This window comes from Mauremys mutica, chromosome 14 (assembly GCF_020497125.1).
Source record: "Mauremys mutica isolate MM-2020 ecotype Southern chromosome 14, ASM2049712v1, whole genome shotgun sequence".
In the NCBI taxonomy this organism is placed as follows: Eukaryota; Metazoa; Chordata; order Testudines; family Geoemydidae; genus Mauremys; species Mauremys mutica.
The window spans coordinates 38,400,796-38,425,241 of NC_059085.1; the positions used below are offsets into that span (position 1 = coordinate 38,400,796).

Here is a 24,446-nt window from a genome sequence, read left to right on the forward strand (position 1 = left end):
ATACAGACTAACATGGCTGCTACTCTGAAACCTCTCAATACTTGTGTTAGTCTCTAAATATGTGGCTTGGTTCTGCACCACAGAAGCCAATGGGAGTTTTACCATTGATTTCAGTGAATGTAGAATCTGACCTTACTATTCATTTAATGTCAAATGAAGGAACAAAAGAAGGCTTGAGGTTTTATTTTATTTTGGGGGGGAAACAGACTGGTGCATAATTTCCCTAATGTCCAAATTCTGCCATGAACATATTTCCACTGAGCTTTGCCTTGGAAGACATCCACATAAGCATAGCCTTCCACACCTTGATCCCTGCCATAAAAGTCCTGAAACGTCTCAGTAGGCAGCAATTTTACACACTTCACACAATGTACAGTCAACCTGTGGAACTCATTGCCAGGGGATGTTGTGAAGACCAAAAGTATAACTGGGTTCAACAAAGAATTAGATAAGTTCATGGAGGATACACCCATTAATGGCTATTCAGCCAAGATGATCAGGGATACAACCCTGCGTTCTGGTTGTCCCTAAACCTCCAACTGCCAGAAGATGGGACTGGATGACAGGGGATGGACCACTCAAAATTGCCTTGTTCTGTTCATTCTCTCTGAAGCACCTGGCACTGGCCACTGTCAGAGACAGGATACTGGCCTAGATAGACCATAGGTCTGACCCAGTATGGCCACTGTTCTAGTCTTATGTCTTTGCTATAAATTAAGAGGAATGTTACATCTGCAAATATTCGCCCTTCTCTGACGTGCTTATAAAGCCGGGGATGTTATATTTGTACCTGACACATGGCAATACATGCACAACCCCTTAATCAAATACTATAAACCATCTGTTTGAGTAGTATTTGGAAAATGTATCCTTTAAGTGTTGCCATAGCTCTAAGATTATTCATTATCTAGCACTGTGTGGAAATAAAAATATGGATGGAGGTCAGCATGGAAGAAACTAAAGTAGTTCAGTTTCATACTCACAATGGCAAAGGGGACATTGAGGACGAAGGAGAAAAGAGTTTGTCAGCATTTCTTGACTAAGAATTTCACAGGTGCTGAGACACAAAGCTCCAACTGGCTCCAGTTGGGGTTGAATCTGGCTCTACTACATCCCAAAACGGTGCTCAGACCACCAGTTTATTGGCTATTCTGGGGTCTCTTGCTCTCTTTTTTTTTTTTTTTTTTTTTTTTTTTTGTGAAAAAAATTTCCAAAGGTCTCAGTTTCACTCCTTATCTAAATGAAAACAAATTTCAAAGTTTCAACATTTTCTGCAAAATGGAATTGTTGCTTTCTGGCCAGCCTTTAGTACTAATCACCCCAGGAAACTGAGCCTGCCTGAGTTGTCTGAAATTTGACACCTGGAAATTCAGGCAATTCAATTCAGTAGTCACTTTTGAAAATGTTTCCCTTAACCCATGTTTTAATCCTGAGTTAGTTTTTATGCTTAATATAAACATTTATTGCCTTATAACAGCAGATATCCTTTATGACCCATTCGTACCCGCCTACAGAACAACAGAGGGTTATAAAATGATTGTCAGTTTGTATTTTCTCTGGCATAACTGTGCACAGTGCCAAATGCCAGTCTGGTTTTCTAGGGCTATGTCTACACTACCGCAGTAAGTCAACCTACGCTACGCAACTCCAGCTACATAAATAACGCAGCTGGATTCGACGTACCTTAGGTCAAGTTACCGCGTGGTCTACACCGCAGGGGGTTAAAGGGAGAAACCCTCCCATTGACTTACCTTATTCTTCTTGTCGGAGGTAGAGTACAGGGGTGGACTGTAGAGCGATCTGCTGTCGATTTGGCGGTTCTTCTCCAGACCTGCTAAATCGACCACTGGTGGAACGATCTCAGAGCGTCGATCCCAGCTGTAGGGTAGACATAGCCAATGGCACCAAGAGATCATTTGGGAGTCCAGGCTGCTCAGAATAGAATTAACTCTCTGAGAATAGCTTTGATGCATCTAGGAGAGGAGGTCAGTGGGTATGATTGAACAATGCTGCCAAGCAAGGTTGAACCTTCATCTTCAGAGATTAAAAATCCCAAATTCCCAGATGTAAGGAAATGAACTATCTCTGGCAATGTTCAAAATTGTGCTCATTCTTTAGACTCATTTAAATGGAGAAGGACACGTAGAGGATTATTGTACATATTTTATATTTCATTATGTATTGGGAATTTGAGCTGTTAATATTCAACAGTCACAAGATTTCCATTCCAGACCGTCCTATTCAAGAGGACATTCATGCCATGTTCGAGTGTATGCTTGGGTGCAGTGCCTTGTGGTGTGACATGTTGTAACTGGAAACCTATTCTCTTGCTATATTGCAACCCAGCCTGGCCGTGGCTGCTATCCCAGAGGGGCTGCCCATTGTGGTCACAGTGACGCTGGTGCTGGGCGTTCTAAGGATGGCCAAGAAAAGAGTGATTGTGAAGAAGCTGCCCATAGTAGAAACTCTAGGTAAGGCTGATGATGGTCGCATCCAAAAACAAAGCCATGTATTCATCTATCCAGTCTATACAAATCTGCAACTCAATTGGCTACTAGCTTGCTTAGCTAACCCAGGGGACTGGTGGTGTGATTTGAACCAAGGGCTGGAGCAACCCAATAACCGAAATTCTTTAAAATTGTCTCTCTCTTCCTCTTCACTCCCCACCATGTTCTTCATCCTCTTCCTTTAGTCCCAAGGGCCACTAAAGGGGCACACCAGGAACACTGCTGAGATCAAAAGGCTAATGTGCTGTTGTAACCCTTTCTTTCCATGGAATTGGCTGTCCTTGACCAGCTGTTCTCTCCTCATAAGACCTGCCTATCTTGCTCATGCACCCAGGCCTGCCTCTTCACTTCCGTCCCACTCTGTTGGTCCATATGCTTCTCCTGTCCTGTCCCTGGCTGGAAGGCAGCTGCTGCCCCTGCACTAGAGCAACTGGCACAGTGGTATAGGCCAACTCAACTGCTGTTCTTCCCTGTCTACCTGCCCACCTCACTGATACTCCTCTGCCTCCTCTTCACAATGGCACCCCCAAAATCACTGTCTCCTAGTAGGGTCCCTGGCCCTGTGGGTTAGTACGGAGCATTGCATGAGGGGAAACGCAGGTTTCCTATATTGATCACCACTCTAAATTCTGATGACGGAATGCATTTAACTACAAGGGTCTAGGAGCACAAGATAGCGTCATGCAGCTTCACATGGCTATTGAGGAGCCTTACCCGTCATTTATGACACAGATATAACTCCCGTTGACTCAGGAACACGGAACATAGGACTGGAACGGATCTCCTGACTCTCTGAGTCCAGTCCCCGGCTATTACAGGCAACCCTGGCTCATAATCCCATTTATAAATTTATCAAGTTCCATCTTAAAACAAGTTAGGTGGTTTGCCCCCTCTCCTTGCATTGAAAGGCTGTTCTAGTACCTCACTCCTCGGATGGTAAGAAACCTTCTAATTTCCAGCCTAAATTTATTCATGGCCAGTTTAGCCCCATTTGTTCTTCTGCCAACATTGTCCTTAGCTTAAATGGTGGTTCTCTCTCCCTGGTGTTTATCTCCCTGATATTGAAAGCAATTGTGTTCCTTTTTGCCCCTGTTAGGTCTCCAGGATCAGGGACCCTGTTTGCTAAGAAACAACAGAGTCCTCTCACCCTTATCTCCATCTTATCTGCACTGATTCTAATGCCAGGACATGTGGAGCTGCCTGCCCCAACCTCATAAAGAATTGATTGGATTCCAAAAATTGCCAGCCCTAAATGGGCCTTTTCAGCCAATAACTAGAACCTTTGTGATAATGTCCAAGCATTACAAGGAGCGACGTTCTTCTATTTGTTAACGACACAAGTCCACAGAACTTTTGTAAAGAGCATATTTGTCCTTCATTCAACTTTTTATTTAATTCTGCAAATAATTAAATTCAGACTAATTAAAGATAATGATTTGCTCTGCACTAATCCTTCAAAATTGCAATTAACTTAATCACAGGCCAATCTGCTTTCTTCTGTCTGGGTTCTTATACGGCCCTCGTCGTCATCACCCTATCTGAGCTCAACCCATTTTGCCAGCTCCAGTGGAAATGATTCCGTCCATTAAAGTGACTAAAATTAGAGGACCTGATTTTCCTTTACATTAAAGCCTCTTTGTCCTGCTGTAGCAGTGTAAATTGGCCCTACAATGGGCATCAGTCTAATTCACTCCCACTCTAAATCTGCTTAAATTGTCAGTGCGGTGCAAAGAGGCATTAGTGTAAATGAGAATCAGGTCCAGAATTTGTGCTGAATTGTATTGTATTTGTATTGAATGTTTTATTATTTCAAAGCAGAGTTTGAATGTGGAATTGCCTCTCTCAGCATCCTATCTGCCTTAGGGACTCTTATGGCCCCCATTATTGTCATAACTAAGCGCCTCACAATCTTCAATGTATTTATCCTCACAACACCCCTGTGAGGTAGGGAACAGCTTTTATCCCCATTGTACAAATAGGGAACTGAAGCCTGGTTTACACTGGGGGGGGAATCGACCTAAGATACGCAACTTCAACTACTAGAATAGCGTAGCTGAAGTCGACGTATCTTAGGTCAACTTACCTTGCGTCCTCACGGCACGGGGTTGGCTGCCGCCGCTCCCCCGTTGACTCCACTTCCGCCTCTCGCCGTGGTGGAGTACAGGAGTCGACGGCAGAGTGATCAGGGATCGATTTATTGCATCTACACTAGACATGAAAATCGATCCCCAATAGATCGATCACTACCCACCGATCCGGAGGGTAGTGTAGACGTACCCTGAGACACAGAGGGTATGTCTAGACTGCACCAAAACACCCATAGATGGCCCGTATCAGCTGACATGGACTTGAGGGGATTGGGCGGTGGGCTATAAAATTGCTGTGTAGCTCTCCGAGCTCAGGCATTTAAATTGCAATTTTATAGCCCACAGCCCAATCCCCTCAAGTCCATGTCAGCTGATACGGGCCATCTGACATGGCCTGAGTTAGCTGAGACAGGCCAGCTGTGGGTGTTTTATTGCAGTGTGGACATACCCTGTGAGGCTAAATGACTTGCCCAAGGTCCCATAAAAAGTTTGTGGTGGAGCAGGTACTTGAACCCATCTTGACCCAAAACAAAAATAAGTGTCATTGGGATCCCCCTTGCACCATCATCCAAGAGAATGATGAACTGCTGAGTGAGTCTTTGGGCGCCTGGGCACCCATTGTCTCACCATCTCTTTCTTAGGCTGCTGGGTTTTTATCTTTTTTTCCTATATTTCCTCCCAGCTTGTCAGTCATAAACTTGCAGCTCTGAGAAACTGATCGCTTCCTCAGAAATTAACACCTTCTCTGAACCATGCAACGTGTGATGTTCAAGAGTGATGGAACCTTCCTTCCAACAGCTGTCTCCTACCTGATCCCAAACCCAAATCCTATACATGGTAGTACAATGCCTTATCAAGCCACGGGAGAGGCACAAACATGTTTGCACTGGTTTTCTCTTAGTTCTTAATGAGGGGTTAGAAAATTCACCCAGCTTTTTTGTGTTTTGTTCTCTCTCTCACATAGATCTTTGCCGGTAACGGCTCATGTTTGTAACATACAAGTAACATGTTATAACATTTCTATGGCATCTAATCTAGTTGCTTATTTGCATATTGTATTAGCTCTGATTAAAAAAAATGTTCCTCCCATCAGGTTGCTGCAATGTTATCTGTTCAGATAAGACAGGGACTTTGACAGCCAATGAGATGACAGTAACTCAGCTAGTAACCTCAGATGGATTCCAGGCAGAGGTATGGTCCATGAAATTATACAAATGTCATAGTTCAAGGCCACAAAAGATTGCTCAAATTCCAGTCCAGGACATCCAACAGTCTCAGTTCTTTGCATGGTCAATTCCTATATAAGTTGTTCTAAATGTACGTGTATTTATATTAGACTACGGGCTTATTCCTTGTGCATTTGAAGTTCCCGCTAACATGAATGGGAGAGTGGGGTGTCGAAGGAATGCAGAATGAGGCCCCATAGTCGCAGAAGCTGCTCACGCAAAGTGACCATGCTGTACTTGAAAAAGCGTGTGTGATTAAATCACGTATCCTTTGCACACAACACTCCCAGCAATATCATGAGCATAAACACAAATGTTAGAATATTTAGTTGCTCCTGCCACCAGTGCTAATGCTGCTGTTGGCATTTCGAGCAGAAACATTTTCAACCATTTTCTAGCAGGTTGACTTGATCCTCCTTTTTTATATTTATTTATTATTTTTATTTATAGCCATGGGGCCTGATTAGCCATGGCCTTACATGTTATCATCACACCAGTGCATACTGGGTGTAAACTACTACCATATAAAACAGTGGAGAATCACACCTTCAACAATCAATAATCATAAAACAGGAGCATAGGTTAGTCTATTGTATTCCAGCTGGCAAATCTAATGTTGCTGCACCTAACTAAGAATTTGGCCCATTGATTGAACAGTACCCATGATGAACAGATAGGACTGAAATACGGCAAAGTGAGTTTTCTCATCCCTAGACAGTACTGCACTTTGATTATTACAGTAGTTGCAACCTTAGCTATAAATATTGCTCCCAGCAAAACACATTAATCCCGGCATGCCTTGAAAATAGATCATAAATGTCCCCAGAGATGTTGTGCTGTATAAGGAGAAAATGTTGATAGTCATATATTTCAGCTAGACGCTGGGAAATTTTATGTATGCACCTTCCAAATTTATTTCCCCCTAGGTGAGCGGGGTTGGATACAGTGGGAAAGGAAGTGTATGTCTGTTACCATCAAAGGAAGTTATTAAGGAATTTTCCAATGTCTCAGTAGGAAAGCTAGTGGAGGTAAGTATAAAATATAAATCAAACTGCTCCATTTTCACTCGATTGTAGTTTATGATGCTCTCCTTGTACGATGAATGTTACTGAACCTGCACTTTTATTGACTCCAATTGAACATGTCCTTGCGATGGCAAGAGGACCTAGAGAAGGGTTTTGTGCAGTTACTGTATCAGATATGACAGTGATTTATAGCCGGTGACAATCATCAGGAATGTCTAGGGAGAAGCCGGAGACGTTGGCTTGCAGAAATGCTTTGCCGTTTTGGATGAGAGTTTGTGCAGTGGTGATGCATAGAGCAAGGAGCAATTGACATTATACATTTTTATTTCTATAGAGTAGCTGCAATTCTAAAATACAGCCAGCTGGTTAGGCAGAATCTTCATTGATTTCAAAGGGTACTGGGGATCTGATTTTTAAAGACACACACGTGCAATTTTACCACTAATTTTGCACACACCATTGTATGTGGAAATCAGATACTTGCATAGGCAAATGGCCTGAACTGGAACCTAAGATTTAATCGCCTTTCAGTTTTGGTAAGGGTTAGATCCAAACCCACCCCTCAGATTTATATTTCATGTTAAAGCCACAATTAGAAGGGACTAATCTTTCCAGGTCTGATTTGTAGAGCTGATTCAAAGAGGGGGAAATCATGAAAACATAGTCCAACATTTTCTTGTTCATTTTTCAAAATTTGAAATATTAAATATTTTTTACCAGTTCTACTCATTTGGAAGTGCCTCAAAATGGTGGAAAAGTGCAAGAACCATCTTGTGAAATTGCTGGTATTTTGATCCAAAATATTATGTGATGGTTGTGCCCTGAACTTGATCCTTAGCCCTCAGATTCAGCCTTGATGCCAAATTCCCACCTCCTTAGTTTCGCTCTACTTGACATGAATTGAAAGTTGTCACAATGCAGCCATTAGAGCTCTGCAGTATCTTACCAATTAATTAGAGGGAGCTATGTAATGTATACTATTTTATATAAAAATAATGTATGCAAATATATCACTTTTAGGCTGGCTGTGTGGCTAATAATGCTATTATCAGAAAAAATACTGTGATGGGTCAGCCAACCGAGGGAGCCCTTATTGCTTTGGCAATGAAGGTAGGGTTTCTTATATTTGTTTGTCTTTTGCAGATTTCTTCAAGCTAGAGTCAAGTTCTGTGTAGGCAGTAAAATAATAGCTCCCTTATAAGCGCTGGGGAGAAAGAGAGAGAATATGATCCTTTAGTAACCCAGAAACTTGCAAAATAAACTGAATTTGTTGGACATTATTAATTGTAGCGAGTAATTGAACAGACTGACTTCAGATTCTTCTTGCTTCTTTTTGGTCCTTTTTGCAAGAACCTTTGTCTCCTCTACCCCAGCTTACACACACAGGCATCTACACCTACCTCCACAGGCAAAACACCTTCACCGAGCGTTTCCATGCTATAGCAGAAATGGTTTTACTTGGCTGGTTTGTGTAATTACACTGCACAATAGATTTCTTTTGGGCTGGAATCAGGCTCCTTTCCATTGTTCTGCAGACACCAGCGAGAAAACAGCAGACAAATGAACAGGCACAAGCCAAATTAGAAGTCATGGCATAGGGTTTTCTTACCTTTTTTCCTACATTTGTGGAAAAACAAAGAACTCTTGTTGAATGTTCTATTGACCTTCTTGTCTAGAGTGCAAAATACTGTCCACAACAAATAATGGGCCTGATTTAGCACTGCATTGCACCTTATGTAGTCACTTTCGCCTGTATGAATGCTACCACTGTGATTTGGAAAAGTACCAGAGCTGAGTGATTTTTACAAAGCAGTCAAAACCAGAGTGGCAGGAAACACACCCCAAAATAGAACTTTCGGAATGTAGCAACTTCAGTGCAGGGCATGGCTTATTTGACTATGTGATATTCAGCATGTTAAATATGAATCAATGTGTGTCAGAATTTGGACAGAATGTATTTTTAAACTGAATTGTTTTTCAAGTTGTCAGCTCCCTAGAGGAACACCCTGATGGGGCTTTTTGGAGTTCAAGTTCCTTTCTAAGCTGAGGCTACAGGAAATAAATGAAACCATGACCCATTATTTGCAATCTCCCTCTTTTTTGAAGGCTGGAATGTGAATGAATCAACAGAATTATAGTCCTGTAATTAAAGCACAAGACCTGGAGTTAGGAATTTTGGTTTCTATTTTGAGCTTTGACACAGACTTGGGAAAGCTACATAGGCCTAAATTTTCATAAATGTTGATTAATTTCTGCATTCCCGGATTAAGACACACAGGCCCTGAACTTCAGAATTGAACATCCACAACAGCAGATGAAGTCAATGAGCATCATGGCTACTCAGCACTTCTGAAAATTGGGCTTTTCATAAATTCCAAAGCCAGGAGGAACCGTTGGGATCTTCTGGTCTGACCCTGCGGCATAGCCATAGAACTTCCCCAAAACAATTCCTAGAGCAGATCTTTTAGACAAACCTCCACACAGGCTTAAGGTATATCAAATTAGGCAGCCCAGATAAGCAAAAGCTCCTGAAACTGTGGGCCTTAATCTCTCTCTTTGCTTCTCTGTCCTCATCTGTAAAACACTACTGCATAAGGACATGTGATCATTGTTTAATGTTGGTAACTCACTGTACATAAAAGTGCAATACAGAGTATGCACAAAAACTAGCATTGTTTAGTATTACAATAATATTTTTAATTTCCTTATTTTAGATGGAATTAAGTGATATAAAAGATATTTATATAAGAAAGAAGGAAATTCCATTTAGCTCGGAGCAAAAGTGGATGGCAGTAAAATGCATGCTGAAAAATCAGGTACAACAACAGTTATATAGACTGGTTTTGTGTTTCCTATCTTGTATGTAAATATCAATGGAAATGAAGTGAAGTTTCATAGGCAGTAGCCATACAAAGGGTTTCAGACACAGGTAAATGGTGCTTTCATAAATTACATCATAGTTTTCAAAAGCCACCATTTCAGTGACATTTTGTTTTGACATTGTGGATAGCACTGAAAAAAACAGGATGAGATTTCAATGTAAATTTTTGAGAAAAATTCATCCTGTTTTGCAAACAACTGTAAATCTAGCAAAAAATCATTAACACTTAAATTTTATTTTTTACATCAAAATTTCAGTAGGGAAAAATGGACATTTCTGAGAAACTGCATCCTTTGTTGTCCTGCCTGCTTTAATTGAGTTAATTTTATTCTTTATTTAAAAAAAAAAAACTTTTTCACTACCAGGGTCACTCAGATTCAGTATATAAAGCGTGCACAACAGAAATGATGCATTATGTAAGAGGCAAGTGTCCATGTGTTTTATGGGATAGATAACGGCACAAACAAGGGAACCTGCACATCTAAGATGTAAAGCGTTTAATATTGTCAATATTTTTTAATGACGTAACTTGTCTTCTTATTTTAAAGGGGCAGGAAGATGTTTATTTTATGAAGGGAGCCTTTGAAGAAGTTATTCAGTATTGTACCATGTATAACAATGGTGGCATCCCACTGCCTCTCACGCCACAGCAGAAAGCCTCCTACGTCCAGGAAGAGAGAAGAATGGGGTCTCTAGGCCTGCGGGGTCAGTTAGTATTGCGTCCTTTAAGCTTACAGGTCCTTTAAGCTATCTGTATATTTTCCAATAAGAATAAGAATAACTCTTTGCTTCTCTACTGCCTCATGCACAAGTTTCGGGAGAAGGATGATTCTTTATATAGCAGCAGTAAAGTACTTTTCAGTGAGAACCACCCCCCATTTTCACCCCATGGAATTCTTCTCTGCATAGCAATAACCAGGCATCTGCCAGTGTCCTTGCTGTCTCTAAAAGTGCTGGCCAGGAGAGGATCTGGCCCATTTAAAAAACCCTCAAGTGCAACTTGTTCCTGCATAGTGAAACATAAAAGGATCAATCACTTGGCCCTTTCTTATGTTAGTTGTCCCAAGGAAGGGCTGGGTGTTTTAGGGAAATCAGCACAGATTGGGAACCAGGAATTCCTGATTTCTAGGCCCAACTCTGGTAGTGACCGTATCTTGAGTCAAGTCACAGCACCTACCTGCTTCAGATCTCGCATGTAAAATGAGCGCAAGAATACTTACTGTATTTAACACTAGGGAGTGTTTGGGGAAGATTGTTAGAAAATATAGTGTCAGTTATTATCATTACTCATATGAGTAACAGCAGCAGGATCAGGCCTGATGGTTTTTATATTTCCCCGCTGTTTCCAAGAGCCTTGTCCTGAGTTTGTTGGCTGCTCATTTTCTAATAAAAATCTTTATTTCTTGGTGGTTTATATCAGTGAAATGCAAAGTCACTGTACACAGCCACTGGAGAGTGTGAACAATTGTCCTCCACAAACAATTGCAATAGTCTGAGACATAGGTTAATGTTGTCACTAACAAACTGAACACTGTACCTTGCATAGTCTGTTCTGTAGCCAGGTTTTGGTCAGAGAAGCTATTTCAACCGCAACAAAAAGCACATTTGGAAGTGATACATGGAAGCCAATGGGAGTCTTGCCTTTGTAAAGACTGAGCATAGTCTGTGTCAGGATTTCAAGACTTAGCCCTGTGGGCCTGCTGCAGCCCCATTTGAAATCCCTCCCATTGATTTCACTGGGAATGGGATCAGGCCCTATATTTCAGCATCTAGTTTTTACAAGTGAAGTTGGTTGATTTTTATTTTTTTAATTTTTTTTTAATTAGGAAAATATCTAGCCCTCAGTTTGACTCTTACTTCATATCAACATATGTCCCACAGACAGACTATATAGAATCGGAGAAATGTCGTAGGAGCCTCAAGAGGTCATCTAGTCCAGTCCTCTGTGGTGAGGCAGGACCAAGTATATCTAGACCATCCCTGCCAGGTGTTTGTCTAACCTGTTCTTAAAAACCTCCGATGACAGGGATTCCACGGCCTCCTTTGGAGCCGTATTCCAGTACTTACCTATCCTGATAGAAAGTTTTTCCTAATATCTAACCTAGATCTTCCCTGCTTCAAACAAAGCCAATTACTGGACATGGAGAACAATTGACCACTGTTGTCTTTATAGCAACCTTTTAGAAGTTTGAAGACTGTTATCAGGTCCATCCCACCCCCTGGCCTTCTCTTGTGTATAAATATATGTATTTTTGAATATTTATAAATTTCACAAGTTACAAAAAGCAGGCGACACAGGAACATCACCATGATCTCACAGTATGAATCTTGAATTACTATCCTGCAGCAAAGTGATTGGCCCAAGCAACTGATGTGGAGCTTGTGGTGGGTGAGAGAGATCATTTGAAACACTTTCGTACACACATCTGACAAAATATTCTGAAAGTTACACCTGTAAATCAATGCGATAAACTCAAGAACTGTAGAATTAGATTTTTAGACACAAATTACAGCATCTAAATGTTTGTGGCCTTGTCTACCTGGAAAGTTGCATGGTTTTAACTAAAGATATGATTTTTAACTGATTTAGTTCAACTGATGCAAGCCTCTGGGTAGACACTTATTTTAATTGAAGTGTGGCTTATTTTGGTTTAGCTCCAGTCAAGGAGCCTGGTCTATGCACAAGTTTAAACATATAATTTTGTCCTGATTTACTTAAATTGGTGCACCTCTGTGTGTAGGCACTCTCTTACCAGTGTTGGTAAGTTTACAGACTCAACTTGAACTAAGAAACCGAATTTTAAACCGAGAGAAGAGAATCCACATACGAAAGTTGCACTGGTATAACTAACCAGCCCAATTAAGCCCTAATAAATTTGTGACTAGATATGGTCTAACTACCTGATTTTCATCTGCAAAAGTGGAAGTCTGATTAAGAATCTTTGAAAATGTCAAACTAAATGTAATATGAATTCTTATATGGAAGCTAATGTGGAATAACTTGGTCCTTTGCACCTCTCTCTCTCTCTCTCTCTCTCTTTCTTTCTTTAGTACTTGCTCTGGCTTCAGGTCCAGAACTTGGCAGACTAACATTTTTAGGGCTGGTTGGAATAATTGACCCACCAAGAGCCGGAGTTAAAGAAGCCGTTCAACTCCTCTTTGAGTGTGGTGTATCTGTGAAGATGATAACTGGAGATGCCTTGGAAACTGCCATGGCTATCGGTAACAATTAGCTATTTCCCCACATTTTGCATTGTCTGTCTCTCAGATCAACACTATATTTTATTGAACTTCATAAGATAAACTTAGCCCATTTACCTTTCTTTTCATTTCATAGAATCATAGAAGATTAGGGTTGGAAGAGACCTCAGGAGGTCATCTAACCCAACCCCCTGTTCAAAGCAGGACCAACCCCAACTAAGTCATCCCAGCCAAGGCTTTGTCAAGCCGGGCCTTAAAAACCTCTAAGGATGGAGATTCCACCACCTCCCTAGGTAACCCATTCCAGTGCTTCACCACCCTCCTAGTGAAATAGTGTTTCCTAATATCCAACCTAGACCTCCCCCACTGCAACTTGAGACCATTGCTCCTTGTTCTGTCATCTGCCATCACTGAGAACAGCCTAGCTCTATCCTCTTTGGACACCCCCTTCAGGTAGTTGAAGGCTGCTATCAAATTCCCCCTCACTCTTCTTTTCTGTTGACTAAATAAGCCTAGTTCCCTCAGCCTCTCCTCATAAGTCATGTGCCCCAGCCCTCTAATAATTTTCATTGGCCTCTGTTGGACTCTCTCCAATTTGTCCACATCCTTTCTGTAGTGGGGGGCCCAAAACTGGATGCAATACTCCAGATGTGGCCTCACCAGTGCCAAATAGAGGGGAATAATCACTTCCCTCGATCTGCTGGCAATGCTCCGACTTATGCAACCCAATATGCCATTAGCCTTTTTGGTAACAAGGGCACACTGTTGACTCATATCCAGCTTCTCATCCACTGTAATCCTCAGGTCCTTTTCGGCAGAACTGCCGCTTAGCCAGTCGGTCCCCAGCCTGTAGCAGTGCATGAGATTCTTCCGTCCTAAGTGCAGGACTCTGCACTTGACCTCACTGAACCTCATCAGATTTCTTTTGGCCCAATCCTCCAATTTTTCTAGGTCGCTCTGGACCCTATCCCTACCCTCCAGTGTATCTACCTTTCCTCCAGTTTAGTGTCATCCGTGAACTTGCTAAGGGTGGAATCCATCCCATCATCCAGATCATTAATGATTTGTTGCATTAGATTCCTTGAGGTCCAGATGTGACATTATACAGTAGTGCACTTTGTCCGGCTATGTCGGAAGGTCAGGAGATGCTGGGTGTGGTTTAATTAGGTTGGTGCTTTATTCCTGGCAGATAAAATTGTACAGTGCAGCTAATTCCATGATCATTTATATATACCTGGGGGGCTGCTGGCAGCCCTCCCCTGTACCCATCCTGGTCCCAAACCAGTCTGCTGCTGGGACCTCATCCATCATCAACAAGAGTTAAGGAGGGAAGGGGGGTTATAAACAGCATTGGCTCCTTGCTGTACCAGTCCTAGAAGCCTTGAACTACCATTGTTTCCACTCCTTTAAAGAATACCTCCTTTAAATCGTTTCCCAATCCCTTTGATCAGATAATTGTATCCATTCCCATCGGAATACCTGCATTGGACATCTGCCCCAAGCTTACATAATAAGTGGTGATATCATAGTCTAACCCCCCTTTCATTCTGTGTCCCCCACTAAACCCCCAGCCCACTGTAGGGAAAGCCAAGAAACCCACCTTCCCAATCTGGCAATGATGGAAAAATTCCTCCCCAGTTCCCTGAGAAAAGAATGACTAGCATAATGCCCCCACAGCAGGTTGTGACAAAACCTGGTATTTCAAGTAATTCCATGGGTGGGAGGATGGGTGCTGCTCGGCCTGACCCAGGTCTTGTACTGATCATATGTGGGCAGAAATAGTCCCCTTCTCTTCCAGTCACCTGGTGGGGTGCATGGGCTAGCACCAGCGTGCTGACCTGGTATGGAGCTGCCTTCATGTAGCACAGGGGTGGCCAACCTGAGCCTGAGAAGAAGACAGAATTTACCAATGTAGTGTGGCCAAAGAGCCACATTAATACGTCAGCAGCCCCCCCCCATCAGCTGTCCCCCACCCAACTCCCAGTGCCTCCCACCGGCAGTCCCGTCAATCAGCACCCCCCCACACACCTCCTGATCACCTGTTTTGTGGTGTGCAGGAGGCTCTGGGGGGGAAAGAGGGCACAGCAGGCTCAGAGGAAGGGGTGGAGTTGGGGCAAAGCCAGGGTTGAGCAGTGAGCACCCCCCAGCACATTGGAAAGTTGGCGCCTGTAGCTCCAGCTCCGGAGTCGGTGCCTATACAAGGAGCCGCATATTCATTTCTGAAGAGCCGCATGTGGCTCCGGAGCGACAGGTTGGCCACTCCAATGTAGCAGGTAACCAGCTCTCTAGCCACCCTTAAAGGGACAATACGCCTTTTCCGACAAGCCACACGAATGTCCCCACCACTTAATGTGTGATGAGGTCATTTTGCTGGTCCACTGAAACAAATCTAGTTAACTGTAGTGATCTAATTACAAAAGCAGTATGGATCCATTTCCAGCAATACAAAATCCACTGTAGCAGCAATATAAATGATGTAAAGTTACTGCTGATACCCTTAAACAAATGAGAAAAATGTCATCGCTGGGATTAGTGTCTCTTTTAATATCACATGCAAACATCTCTGTATATCCCATTATTACATTTAGGGTTTTCAAATCGCCGTTAGAAATAAATCATGCAAGCAGCAGAAACTGGAACAACAAATCCTCAGATGGTGTCAATTTTCATTGCTCTAATTATAATCACTGGAAATTTGCTGATTGACGGCAGCTGAGGGTCTGGCCCAGTGATCTCATACTTAGCAAATTGTGATTCTTTTCTGCTTACTATATCTTCAGGAGATGAATCCATTGCGCAGTCCATGGCAGAGGCATTTAAATGCTGCCTCGTTTTCACCCAAAGAAAATGATCAGAAGGAGTCTCTGCAAATGGAAACAGGAAGTATCCTGTTCTCTCCAAAGGTTATTCCCCTGCAAAACTAAATTACCTTGTGTGGAAATGCACCTTAATATTGTACTCAGTTCTGTTCATCTAACGCTTCGCTCACGCAAAATTCTCAATGAGTAAAAAATGCATGATTAGAGACCTCAAAAGAGATTTTTTTTCCCCATGCCTCCATAGGTGACACCAGCTCATAGTCATTTTCTGTGATCCTCTTAAACGGGGTCTTTTGTTTCAAATCAGAAAATAATTAGCCACTCCTGGTGGTAATGGACTGCTCTTCTGTTGGGTTTTCTGTGCAGGACGAAGTATTGGACTCAGTAATGGGAAACTGAAAGCCATGTCTGGGGAAGAGCTGGACCATGTGACAGAGTCAGAGTTATCATCTGCAGTCAAAAATGTAAAGCTTTTAAAACTGTTTCCAATAGTGCTGTAGGATTCCACGTAAAACAGCATGAGTCTGAGAGCTTTTTTTCCCCTTTTTTCCTCTTCATCGTCCAGGTTTCTGTTTTCTTCAGAACAAGCCCAAAGCACAAGCTAAAAATCATAAAGGTACTGATTTCCTCCCAACACTGTTATATGAAATGGAAACCCAAACTAGGGCACCGATCCTGTTCCAGCCCATGTCACTGGCAGGTCTCCTGCTGAATAGGACCGGGCTCTTTGAAACAGGAGTCAATAGAATAGAGCTATGGTTACATGGGCAACTTAATATCTACGAGAGTGGAAGTATCCACTGCTTCAGCTGAAATAATGGGGGCTGTGCACTTCTGGAATCCAGCCCCTGAGTAAAATATCTCAGTTGTTTCTCTGTGCACTACCCATGGTACTTTGTGCACCTCTGGGTTCCTAAAGTCCATATTCCCATCTGAGATGTGCAACCCTTTTTCTGCGGCGGAATATAAATTACAAACATTGTAACCGCTGCAGGACCACGTTTATTTTGAAGAGCCCATCCTGGTAGCATTGAATTTATTCCTCTCTCCATTTCCACAGGCTTTGCAAGCCACTGGTGCCATTGTGGGAATGACAGGGGATGGGGTCAATGATGCAGTGGCCCTAAAATCTGCTGATATTGGGGTTGCAATGGGACAAGCAGGCACAGATGTCAGCAAGGAGGCTGCCAACATGATACTGGTGGACGATGACTTCTCAACTATAATGTAGGTTGCGCTTCAGATACTTTCTTGACATTGAATGCAATGAGTTTCTATGTGACTAGCACTGAAAATATGTCAAAGGACAGATCCTCAGCTGGTGCAAATCTGCATGCAATCTATGGAGTTATGCCAATTTACACCCACTGCAGGTCTAGCCCATTGTGTCTTTGGAGGCACATATGGAGGATTACGTCCGCCATATCTTGCTCCATTCTGCCTGCCTCCCCAGGAAGCTCATAGAAAGGACTCCTGTAGCTTGTAATGCCCTGCGGCTCACAAGAATAGAGCCAGCAGGCAGAGTGGTCAGAATGACATATACCTCATGTACACTTATGTCCATGTACCAAAACAGAATGGACAGATCTCATCTCAGGCTTCCTAGTTCTAACAGCAGCCCCTTAATCAAAGGGTTGTATAGATATCCCTGTCATGTTAGAGTTGTACTAACCTGGTATTGGACTTCAATTGAAATGAAAGGGAAGGGGAGAATATAAACTAAGAGTCTGTTCTCTTGTCTATAAAGTTTCTTAGGTGATTACTAGGTTAGATATGAAATATCATGAATACCCATCAGTTTATAAACCCAGTTTATAAATTACCACATCTCTCCTTTCCAGGAATGCCATAGAGGAGGGAAAGGGAATATTTTACAATATAAAAAATTTTGTCCGGTTTCAGCTTAGCACGTAAGTAGACACTTGCTGAAGCTCCAGTGATGGGCAGCTTTTTGGCTCGGCTGGATGAAGTAATGTTGTGGTGTTCCTGCTTCATCTGCTTTGCAGGAGCATTTCAGCATTGAGCTTAATCACTCTGTCGACAGTGTTGAATTTACCAAATCCACTCAACGCCATGCAGATCTTGTGGATCAACATTATAATGGATGGACCCCCGGCTCAAAGGTAATGAAATTACACAATGAGCCAAAATTAGTCTTGGAGAAAAGTGATGCAACTCCATTGACTTGAAAGGCATTAACAAGGCTTTGTTGACAAAAGCTGTCATGGTCAGGTGCTGGGCCTCTTGGGGTGGAATCGCCAAATTCTTCCACCCATAGACTGGGAGTGGATCCACTACCTTGTGTGTACCCACCACCTATCAGATGCAGGTCCAGGTGGGTTTTGGTCATCTGGGTTTCTTGCCTTCGGCAACCTGTGTCCAGTAATATAGCACCCAGCAGCTTTTTAAAAACAAAATATGTTTAGGTAGCAGTTGAAAGAAAGCCATCATGCCTTGTAATCACTGGTCTTGTGACTGAATCTACCTGTGGGATGGTGTATAGAAATTGTCAGCTCCCCTCTGTTAATCCAGCACAACATTTTACAAGTCGAATACATAAATCACATGTTGGGACACAAATCAGTAACTCCTGACCAGACACCCCTACATTCACCCCACCCATCCCGGACAGGATTGAGGCATGATGACACCATAGAGGAGCTAGCACTAATGTTTCTCGTGCTTTGCACCTTCAGCGACTAAGCAAAAGATTTTAGCCTCCTGGGCTCTGTCTGTTTCCTCACACCAGCACTAAAGTTTTAGAACACATGTAACAGATCTGTATCTGCTAAACGTGTTACATGTTTTGTTTGATGACAGCCTGGGAGTTGAACCAGTTGACAAAGATGCCATCAAACAACCCCCTCGAAATATTACGGATACAATTCTCAGCAGAGCGTTGATCCTGAAAATCTTTATGTCTGCTATAATTATCATCAGTGGGACCCTCTTTGTCTTTTGGAAAGAGGTGAGATAAATATTTAATCCCATCTTGTTTGCACTGGACAATTGGAGCACAATTCTTCACATTTTAAGGACAATTTTCTCAGAAGGTAGAATGTCCAGTGGAGAGGACTCGGGACGACGTGTCAAGAAACTTGGCTCTGCCACTAACTTGCTGTGCAGTCTCTTCACCTTTCAGTATCTGAGTTTTCCACCTATAATATGAGGCTGAGAACGCTTAACCTCCCTTCAAAAGTTCATTGAGGTCTAGAGATTAAAAGTACGTGATGTACGTAGTAGAGATGTACGTGTCAGGTACTACAAATACTATTATTAGGTATTTCAAGGAGTACATTTTGGCTGCAGGGTTTTAGCTTCTGACTTTTTATGCCACAAAATTCAGCTACAATGTAATCTCTATTTTTGTTTGCAAACCTTTGCAATTGGGTCCTTCACTGGAGTATTTGTACCCAAGTAAAATCACCATAAACCACATAAGTATCAGTAATTACCCTTTTGAAGGGAAATGTCGGGCTACAAACTGATCCTGATGCCCAGGTTCAGTAATATTAGGTTAATCCCAATTACTGAGAAATTTAAAATTACAGCACTTGACCCCTAAATGGGAGATTATGCTGCTAGATTTGGAATATATTGTATTTGTATAGTAGTACATAAATAATTATTGCTAATTAGACATAACATGAAAATAAATTCTCTAAAGGTCTTTTGGCTAAATTCACCACTGATTTTAAAATATTTGAAGATTTGATTGTAAAACAGAAATAGTGGCAGTGGCGAGTTAGGCCCAGTTCCTCAATGGTATTTAGGTACCTGGCATTGAAATCTGAGGTTGGTGCTCACTGCAGTGCCTGGAACTACTGTTATCTCTCTTTTTATAAGTGGATTAGATTTCAAGTTGACCGTGACTTCTTTTTAAACAAAGTGGCTATTATTAAACTAAAGTGCTGTGTTAACACGCTTTTATAAGGCCCAAACTTTTTTTTAATAACCTTGAATTTTACGTGTGTTTCCAGATTCCTGAAAGTGGCACAACTCCCAGGACCACAACAATGACTTTTACTTGTTTTGTGTTCTTTGACCTCTTCAATGCCCTGACATGTCGTTCTCAGGTGAGACAGACGATGGCCGTGTCAGCATTGTCTTTAAATAGCAGCTTAAATGTATGCTTCATGTTAGTGGTAATCTAAATATTCTGAACAGGAAGTGGCATGTTTTCTTCATTGTAACTGAAAAAAAGTTCAGGTTTTATCTTATTAACCAACTAAGTTTTATAACAACAGTAACAATTAACCAATTTACAACAAAGTTACGCTTGCCTGAGTTAGCATACACATAACTTTAATTTGTTAACGGGATATTTATGTTGGCTGTTGGACTGGCAGACTGACAAACATGTAGATTCACATACAAACAAGAGGCAGAAAGATTTGACATTTCATTTTTTTTTCCCCCAGACAAAGTTGATCTTTGAGATCGGCTTTTTCCGAAACCGCATGTTCTTATATTCTGTGCTGGGGTCACTGTTGGGGCAGATGGCTGTCATTTACATCCCGCCTTTACAAAAGATCTTCCTAACAGAGAATTTAGGCGCATTAGGTAAGTTATTAGGGAAATAGCAATAATCTTGTGGTTTTAAGCTATTTAAGAGAAATATGAGATTTACCAGATCAGATTAGACCTCTGTGCCATCTCGTGCAGCTCTCATTGTTACATGATGACTCAGAAGAAGGTGGGGAAACAGTGCAGCCAGCCAGTTGTGTTATGTTGCACATTGCTGGGGAGGAGGAAGATTCTTCCCTCCAGGCTATCAGTTTGATTTGATTGTTCTTATTTCTGGTTGCATAGGTTATAAATGTTTATGTTCACACCCTTATCCAACTCCCTTCCTATTCCAGACAGAATATCTGAGGGTTGTATTCATGTTTTCATATTTAGACACATCAAGTGCTTCACACAGCTTTGTAGATTAGCCTCAGTCTCCATTGGAGACATTTGTGCTGGTGGAACTATCTTGAATCATGACACCAGTGCAAACCCCTAATGCACCTGTGTCAAGGTTTATGTGAGCGTGTTTTTACTACCAGACTAAGTCATAGCAATGCAAAGCCTCCTTCCCACTGGTGCATAGATGGTCGTGCTACTGTTACTATAGCAGAACTCCTATTTTATGAACTAACTGGGGAATGAGGAGTTCATAAAATCCAAAAGTTCATAAAACGGAATATGTCCAAATGACAGCAGGGCCAGTCCCTGAGTTATTTTTTAATCATTCAGTGATAGTGTACATAACAACTGGTAGTGAATGGATACAGTGGGCCTGATTTCTCTTTGGTTGAGAGAGCAGCATCTCTTCTTTGCTGCCAAATCTCTCAGCCTTTTCAAACTGTACAGCCGCTTGACCATTAACTGAAGGATCGAAGTCACATTTGGCAGCCAAAAGATGGGTCATATAACTGGTCGTTTATAAGATCAGTGCTCAGAAGATCAGGGTTCAGCTATAGATCAATGTAGTTACATCAGTGCAAATTTCTCTAATGTAGACAGAGCCTTATCTGAATACTCTTGCCCAGCACAAAAATGCAGCTGACCCATTGTGTTCCCCTTTCTTCCCTCACTCCTGGGCAGATCTGTTGTTTCTCACTGGCTTGTCGTCTTCAGTTTTTATTGTGTCGGAGCTCATCAAAGTGTGTGAAAAGCATTGCTGCAGAACAAAGAAAGTGAAGAATCTTCATGAAGTATAACGGATACAGACTTCGCTAAAGAATGTTCTTTGAATTAAACTGCCATTTTGTAATTCAAATGCGTCCTTCTGTGACTGTGCAAATCCTTGTGGAAAGTATTAAAGTGAATCTAGATCGATAGCCCTTCCCATATCAGATAATATTCCTGCCACTTTCTCCACCCAGGCTATTTCAAGCGGTCTGCCCCGGGGCGGAAACACTACCTCTGTTGCACAGATTTAATATATATTTTCATACTACGCTGACCAGTCCGTTTGAGCTGGAGCTATCACTCTGCGCAATGTGGCCATGCACCTGTACAGAACAATCTACTGCACACAGCTGATGATTGTTTATTTAAATCACAAGGATTTTTGTTAATAAAATCTGGATTTAAAAAGTTAACGAGTGATTGTCTGAGGGAGAATCTTGCTGTTATTTAGGCCAGGGGTGGCCAACCTGTGGCTCCGGAGCCACATGCAGCTCTTCAGAAGTTAATATGCGGCTCCTTGTATAGGCACCAACTCCAAGGCTGGAGCTACAGGTGCCAACTTTCCAATGTGCTGGGGGGTGCTCACTGCTCAACCCCTGGCTCTGCCACAGGCCCTGCCCCCAGTCCTCCCCTTCCCGCCCCCTCCCCTGAGCCTGCCATGCCCTCGCTCCTCCCCCTCTCCCCCAGAGCCTCCTGCATGCTACGAAACAGTTGATCGGGAGGTGGGGGAGGGAACGGGAGATGCTGATCGGCTGCCAGGGGGTGGGAGGCACTGGGAGTGGGAGCTGATGCGGGGCTGCTGACGTATTACTGTGGCTCTTTGGCCATGTACACTGGTAAATTCTGGCTCCTTCTTAGGCTCAGGTTAGCCATCTCTGACTTAGGCAGTAACTTCCACTTTTAAAAATGTCTTTCCATTCTTTTGCCTTTATTACCAGGACACCTTATCCCATTTCCCTTGGTGAAGGCTGTGACCAGCTGACATTGATTCAGCAAAGGTCTTAAGCAAGTGCCTAGCTTGGGGATACTTACATTCTTTTTCAAGAGCTGTACATGCTTGAATAGGGACTTAACGGGGGCTTGGTTTTAGGTTGTCCTCCCCATCAGGCTGCAGAATCCAAGCCTTTCAGCTGCCTTCACCTTATAGGAGTGTAATAAAGCAAGATACCCAGCAGCCCCATCTGTGACTCAGCACTGCTCATCTTCTTTCACACCCCTACAGGAATCTTTAGATCAAAAGCTTCTTGGATTTACAGGCTGTGGGCCAGATTTGTAAAGCTAGTTAAGCATTTCTGTGCTCAGCACTGACTGAGGAGCCTAGATCTCATTTTTTAACCGGGATTTAAGCACGTAGGAGCCTAAATCCTATTGACAGTTGATGGGGTTTAAGCTCCTAAATGCTTCTATCCCTTTTGAAAATCAGATTTAGGCTCCTAAATCAGTTAGGTGTTGCAGTGCCAAATACAGTAATGGAGCACCATGGAAAGACGGTTATACTGACCTAGGAGTTGCTCCCCTTCATCATTCAAAGACCTTTACCATAGCCTAGGATAGGGGTTGTGATACAGCATACTGTTGGCCAGTAGATAAGGTGCACAATATTTTGGTGGGAGGGAGGCATTATTAAAACCCGGAACAACAATGAAAACCTAGGAGGGGATGTTTTCATTGCTAGCTCATTCCTTTCTACATCCTTGCACTGGAATGCAGTGGTGCATGGGAAACAGCCTTCGGCTTGACAGACAAGACCAGGGGGGAAAAGAGACTCACTTGCAAATGAACTGCTTGCTTTGTACACTGGCATGTTCCATTTCTGCACTCCCATGTCTGCAGCTTAGCAGATTTAGTTAAATCTCAGGAAAAACTTCCTAACTGCAAGAACAGTAGGACAATGGACAGATTGCCGTGGGAGGCTGTAGAATCTCCTTCACTGTTGGTTTGCAAAAGGAGGCTGGATAGCCATCTGTCTTGGATGGTTTAGATACAACAAATCCTACATCTTGGCAGGGGGAATAGACTAGAGAGGCCTTGTGATCCCTTCTATCCATAAGATTCTATGTAATTACAGAACTTGGGAGCTTCATTTCCATACAGAAGATATTGCTGAAACACTTCTTGGAACATCACTCCATCCATAAGTTTGTTCACTTTGTTAAAGTTACACTCGCTGATGTAGGAGGGTTTTTTTTAGAACTGCTAAAATATAAAGCAGTTTTTGTTCCCTTTGTTTAAACAGTGTGGAGAGGGCTGGGCAAGGTTATTGTGGCAGAATACAACTTTTGCAATACAGTAAGCATTCTGTCAGCAATTACAACATCCAAAGTTCCTTGTTCACTTACCAGGAAGTGCCTTGTGTCAGCATCATCTTGCTGGGCAAGTCTGTAAATAGATCCTCCTTAAGAACACTCACTAAAAGCACCACCCTGTTCGATTTCTCTCTCCCCCTCCAACCACCTTCACCTTATATGATCTGATTGAAAGATAAAAAAGTCCAGCTCCTCCAAGGTCACAAATCATAGGACGTCAATGCAGTCAAATGCTACGCTGGTTTGCAATAAGGTGTAGCTCAACATGAATTTCCTTCACAATACCAATCCAGTGTGGCTCCTTTTTGCTCTGACTCAGACTGGTTCAAAGACAAGTCAGCTCTTCAGATGTTAAGTTTTTGGTGAAGAGCAGTTTTCTGCAATTCACTTAACAAAATTAAACACAACTAACCACAGTAGCTATTCTTTGGTGACAATTCTTTTGTTCCTGCTCATCATAAACTATGAACTGGCTCTTTGGTTTGCTTAAAAAAAAAAAACAACCCATAAATAACTTACTAAAGTTTTCTTCTAGAAGATTCCAGAAATGTAGCAATCTCTGGCATGGAACCCAGAAGCTATTTTAACAGCACTCAGTCACACTACACAATCGTCTAGTTCAGGCAGTGAATAACAGTTAATTGAAATTGTTGGGGAAATTTCAGGAGGCAGGATGTAAAACAACAACAACAACAACAAAAACCTGTTACAGGAA

The 24,446-nt window shown here is 42.3% G+C and overlaps 1 protein-coding gene across 1 annotated transcript in view; it reads left to right on the forward strand.

Annotated features, from left to right (window-relative positions):
• ATP2C2 (ATPase secretory pathway Ca2+ transporting 2) overlaps nt 1–21,794 on the forward strand; it is a 42,322-nt gene extending 20,528 nt beyond the window's left edge. Inside the window, exons 12-27 of the mRNA XM_044987098.1 lie at nt 2,347–2,471; nt 5,688–5,785; nt 6,747–6,848; nt 7,866–7,955; nt 9,560–9,661; nt 10,275–10,431; nt 12,778–12,948; nt 16,113–16,210; nt 16,312–16,362; nt 16,807–16,973; nt 17,588–17,656; nt 17,753–17,869; nt 18,567–18,714; nt 19,727–19,822; nt 20,168–20,309; nt 21,339–21,794. Coding sequence (XP_044843033.1) covers nt 2,347–2,471; nt 5,688–5,785; nt 6,747–6,848; nt 7,866–7,955; nt 9,560–9,661; nt 10,275–10,431; nt 12,778–12,948; nt 16,113–16,210; nt 16,312–16,362; nt 16,807–16,973; nt 17,588–17,656; nt 17,753–17,869; nt 18,567–18,714; nt 19,727–19,822; nt 20,168–20,309; nt 21,339–21,454 — 1,849 coding nt within the window. The 3' untranslated portion in view covers nt 21,455–21,794. The remainder of the gene's footprint in view (nt 1–2,346; nt 2,472–5,687; nt 5,786–6,746; nt 6,849–7,865; nt 7,956–9,559; nt 9,662–10,274; nt 10,432–12,777; nt 12,949–16,112; nt 16,211–16,311; nt 16,363–16,806; nt 16,974–17,587; nt 17,657–17,752; nt 17,870–18,566; nt 18,715–19,726; nt 19,823–20,167; nt 20,310–21,338) is intronic.
• The last annotated feature ends 2,652 nt before the right edge of the window (nt 21,795–24,446 follow it).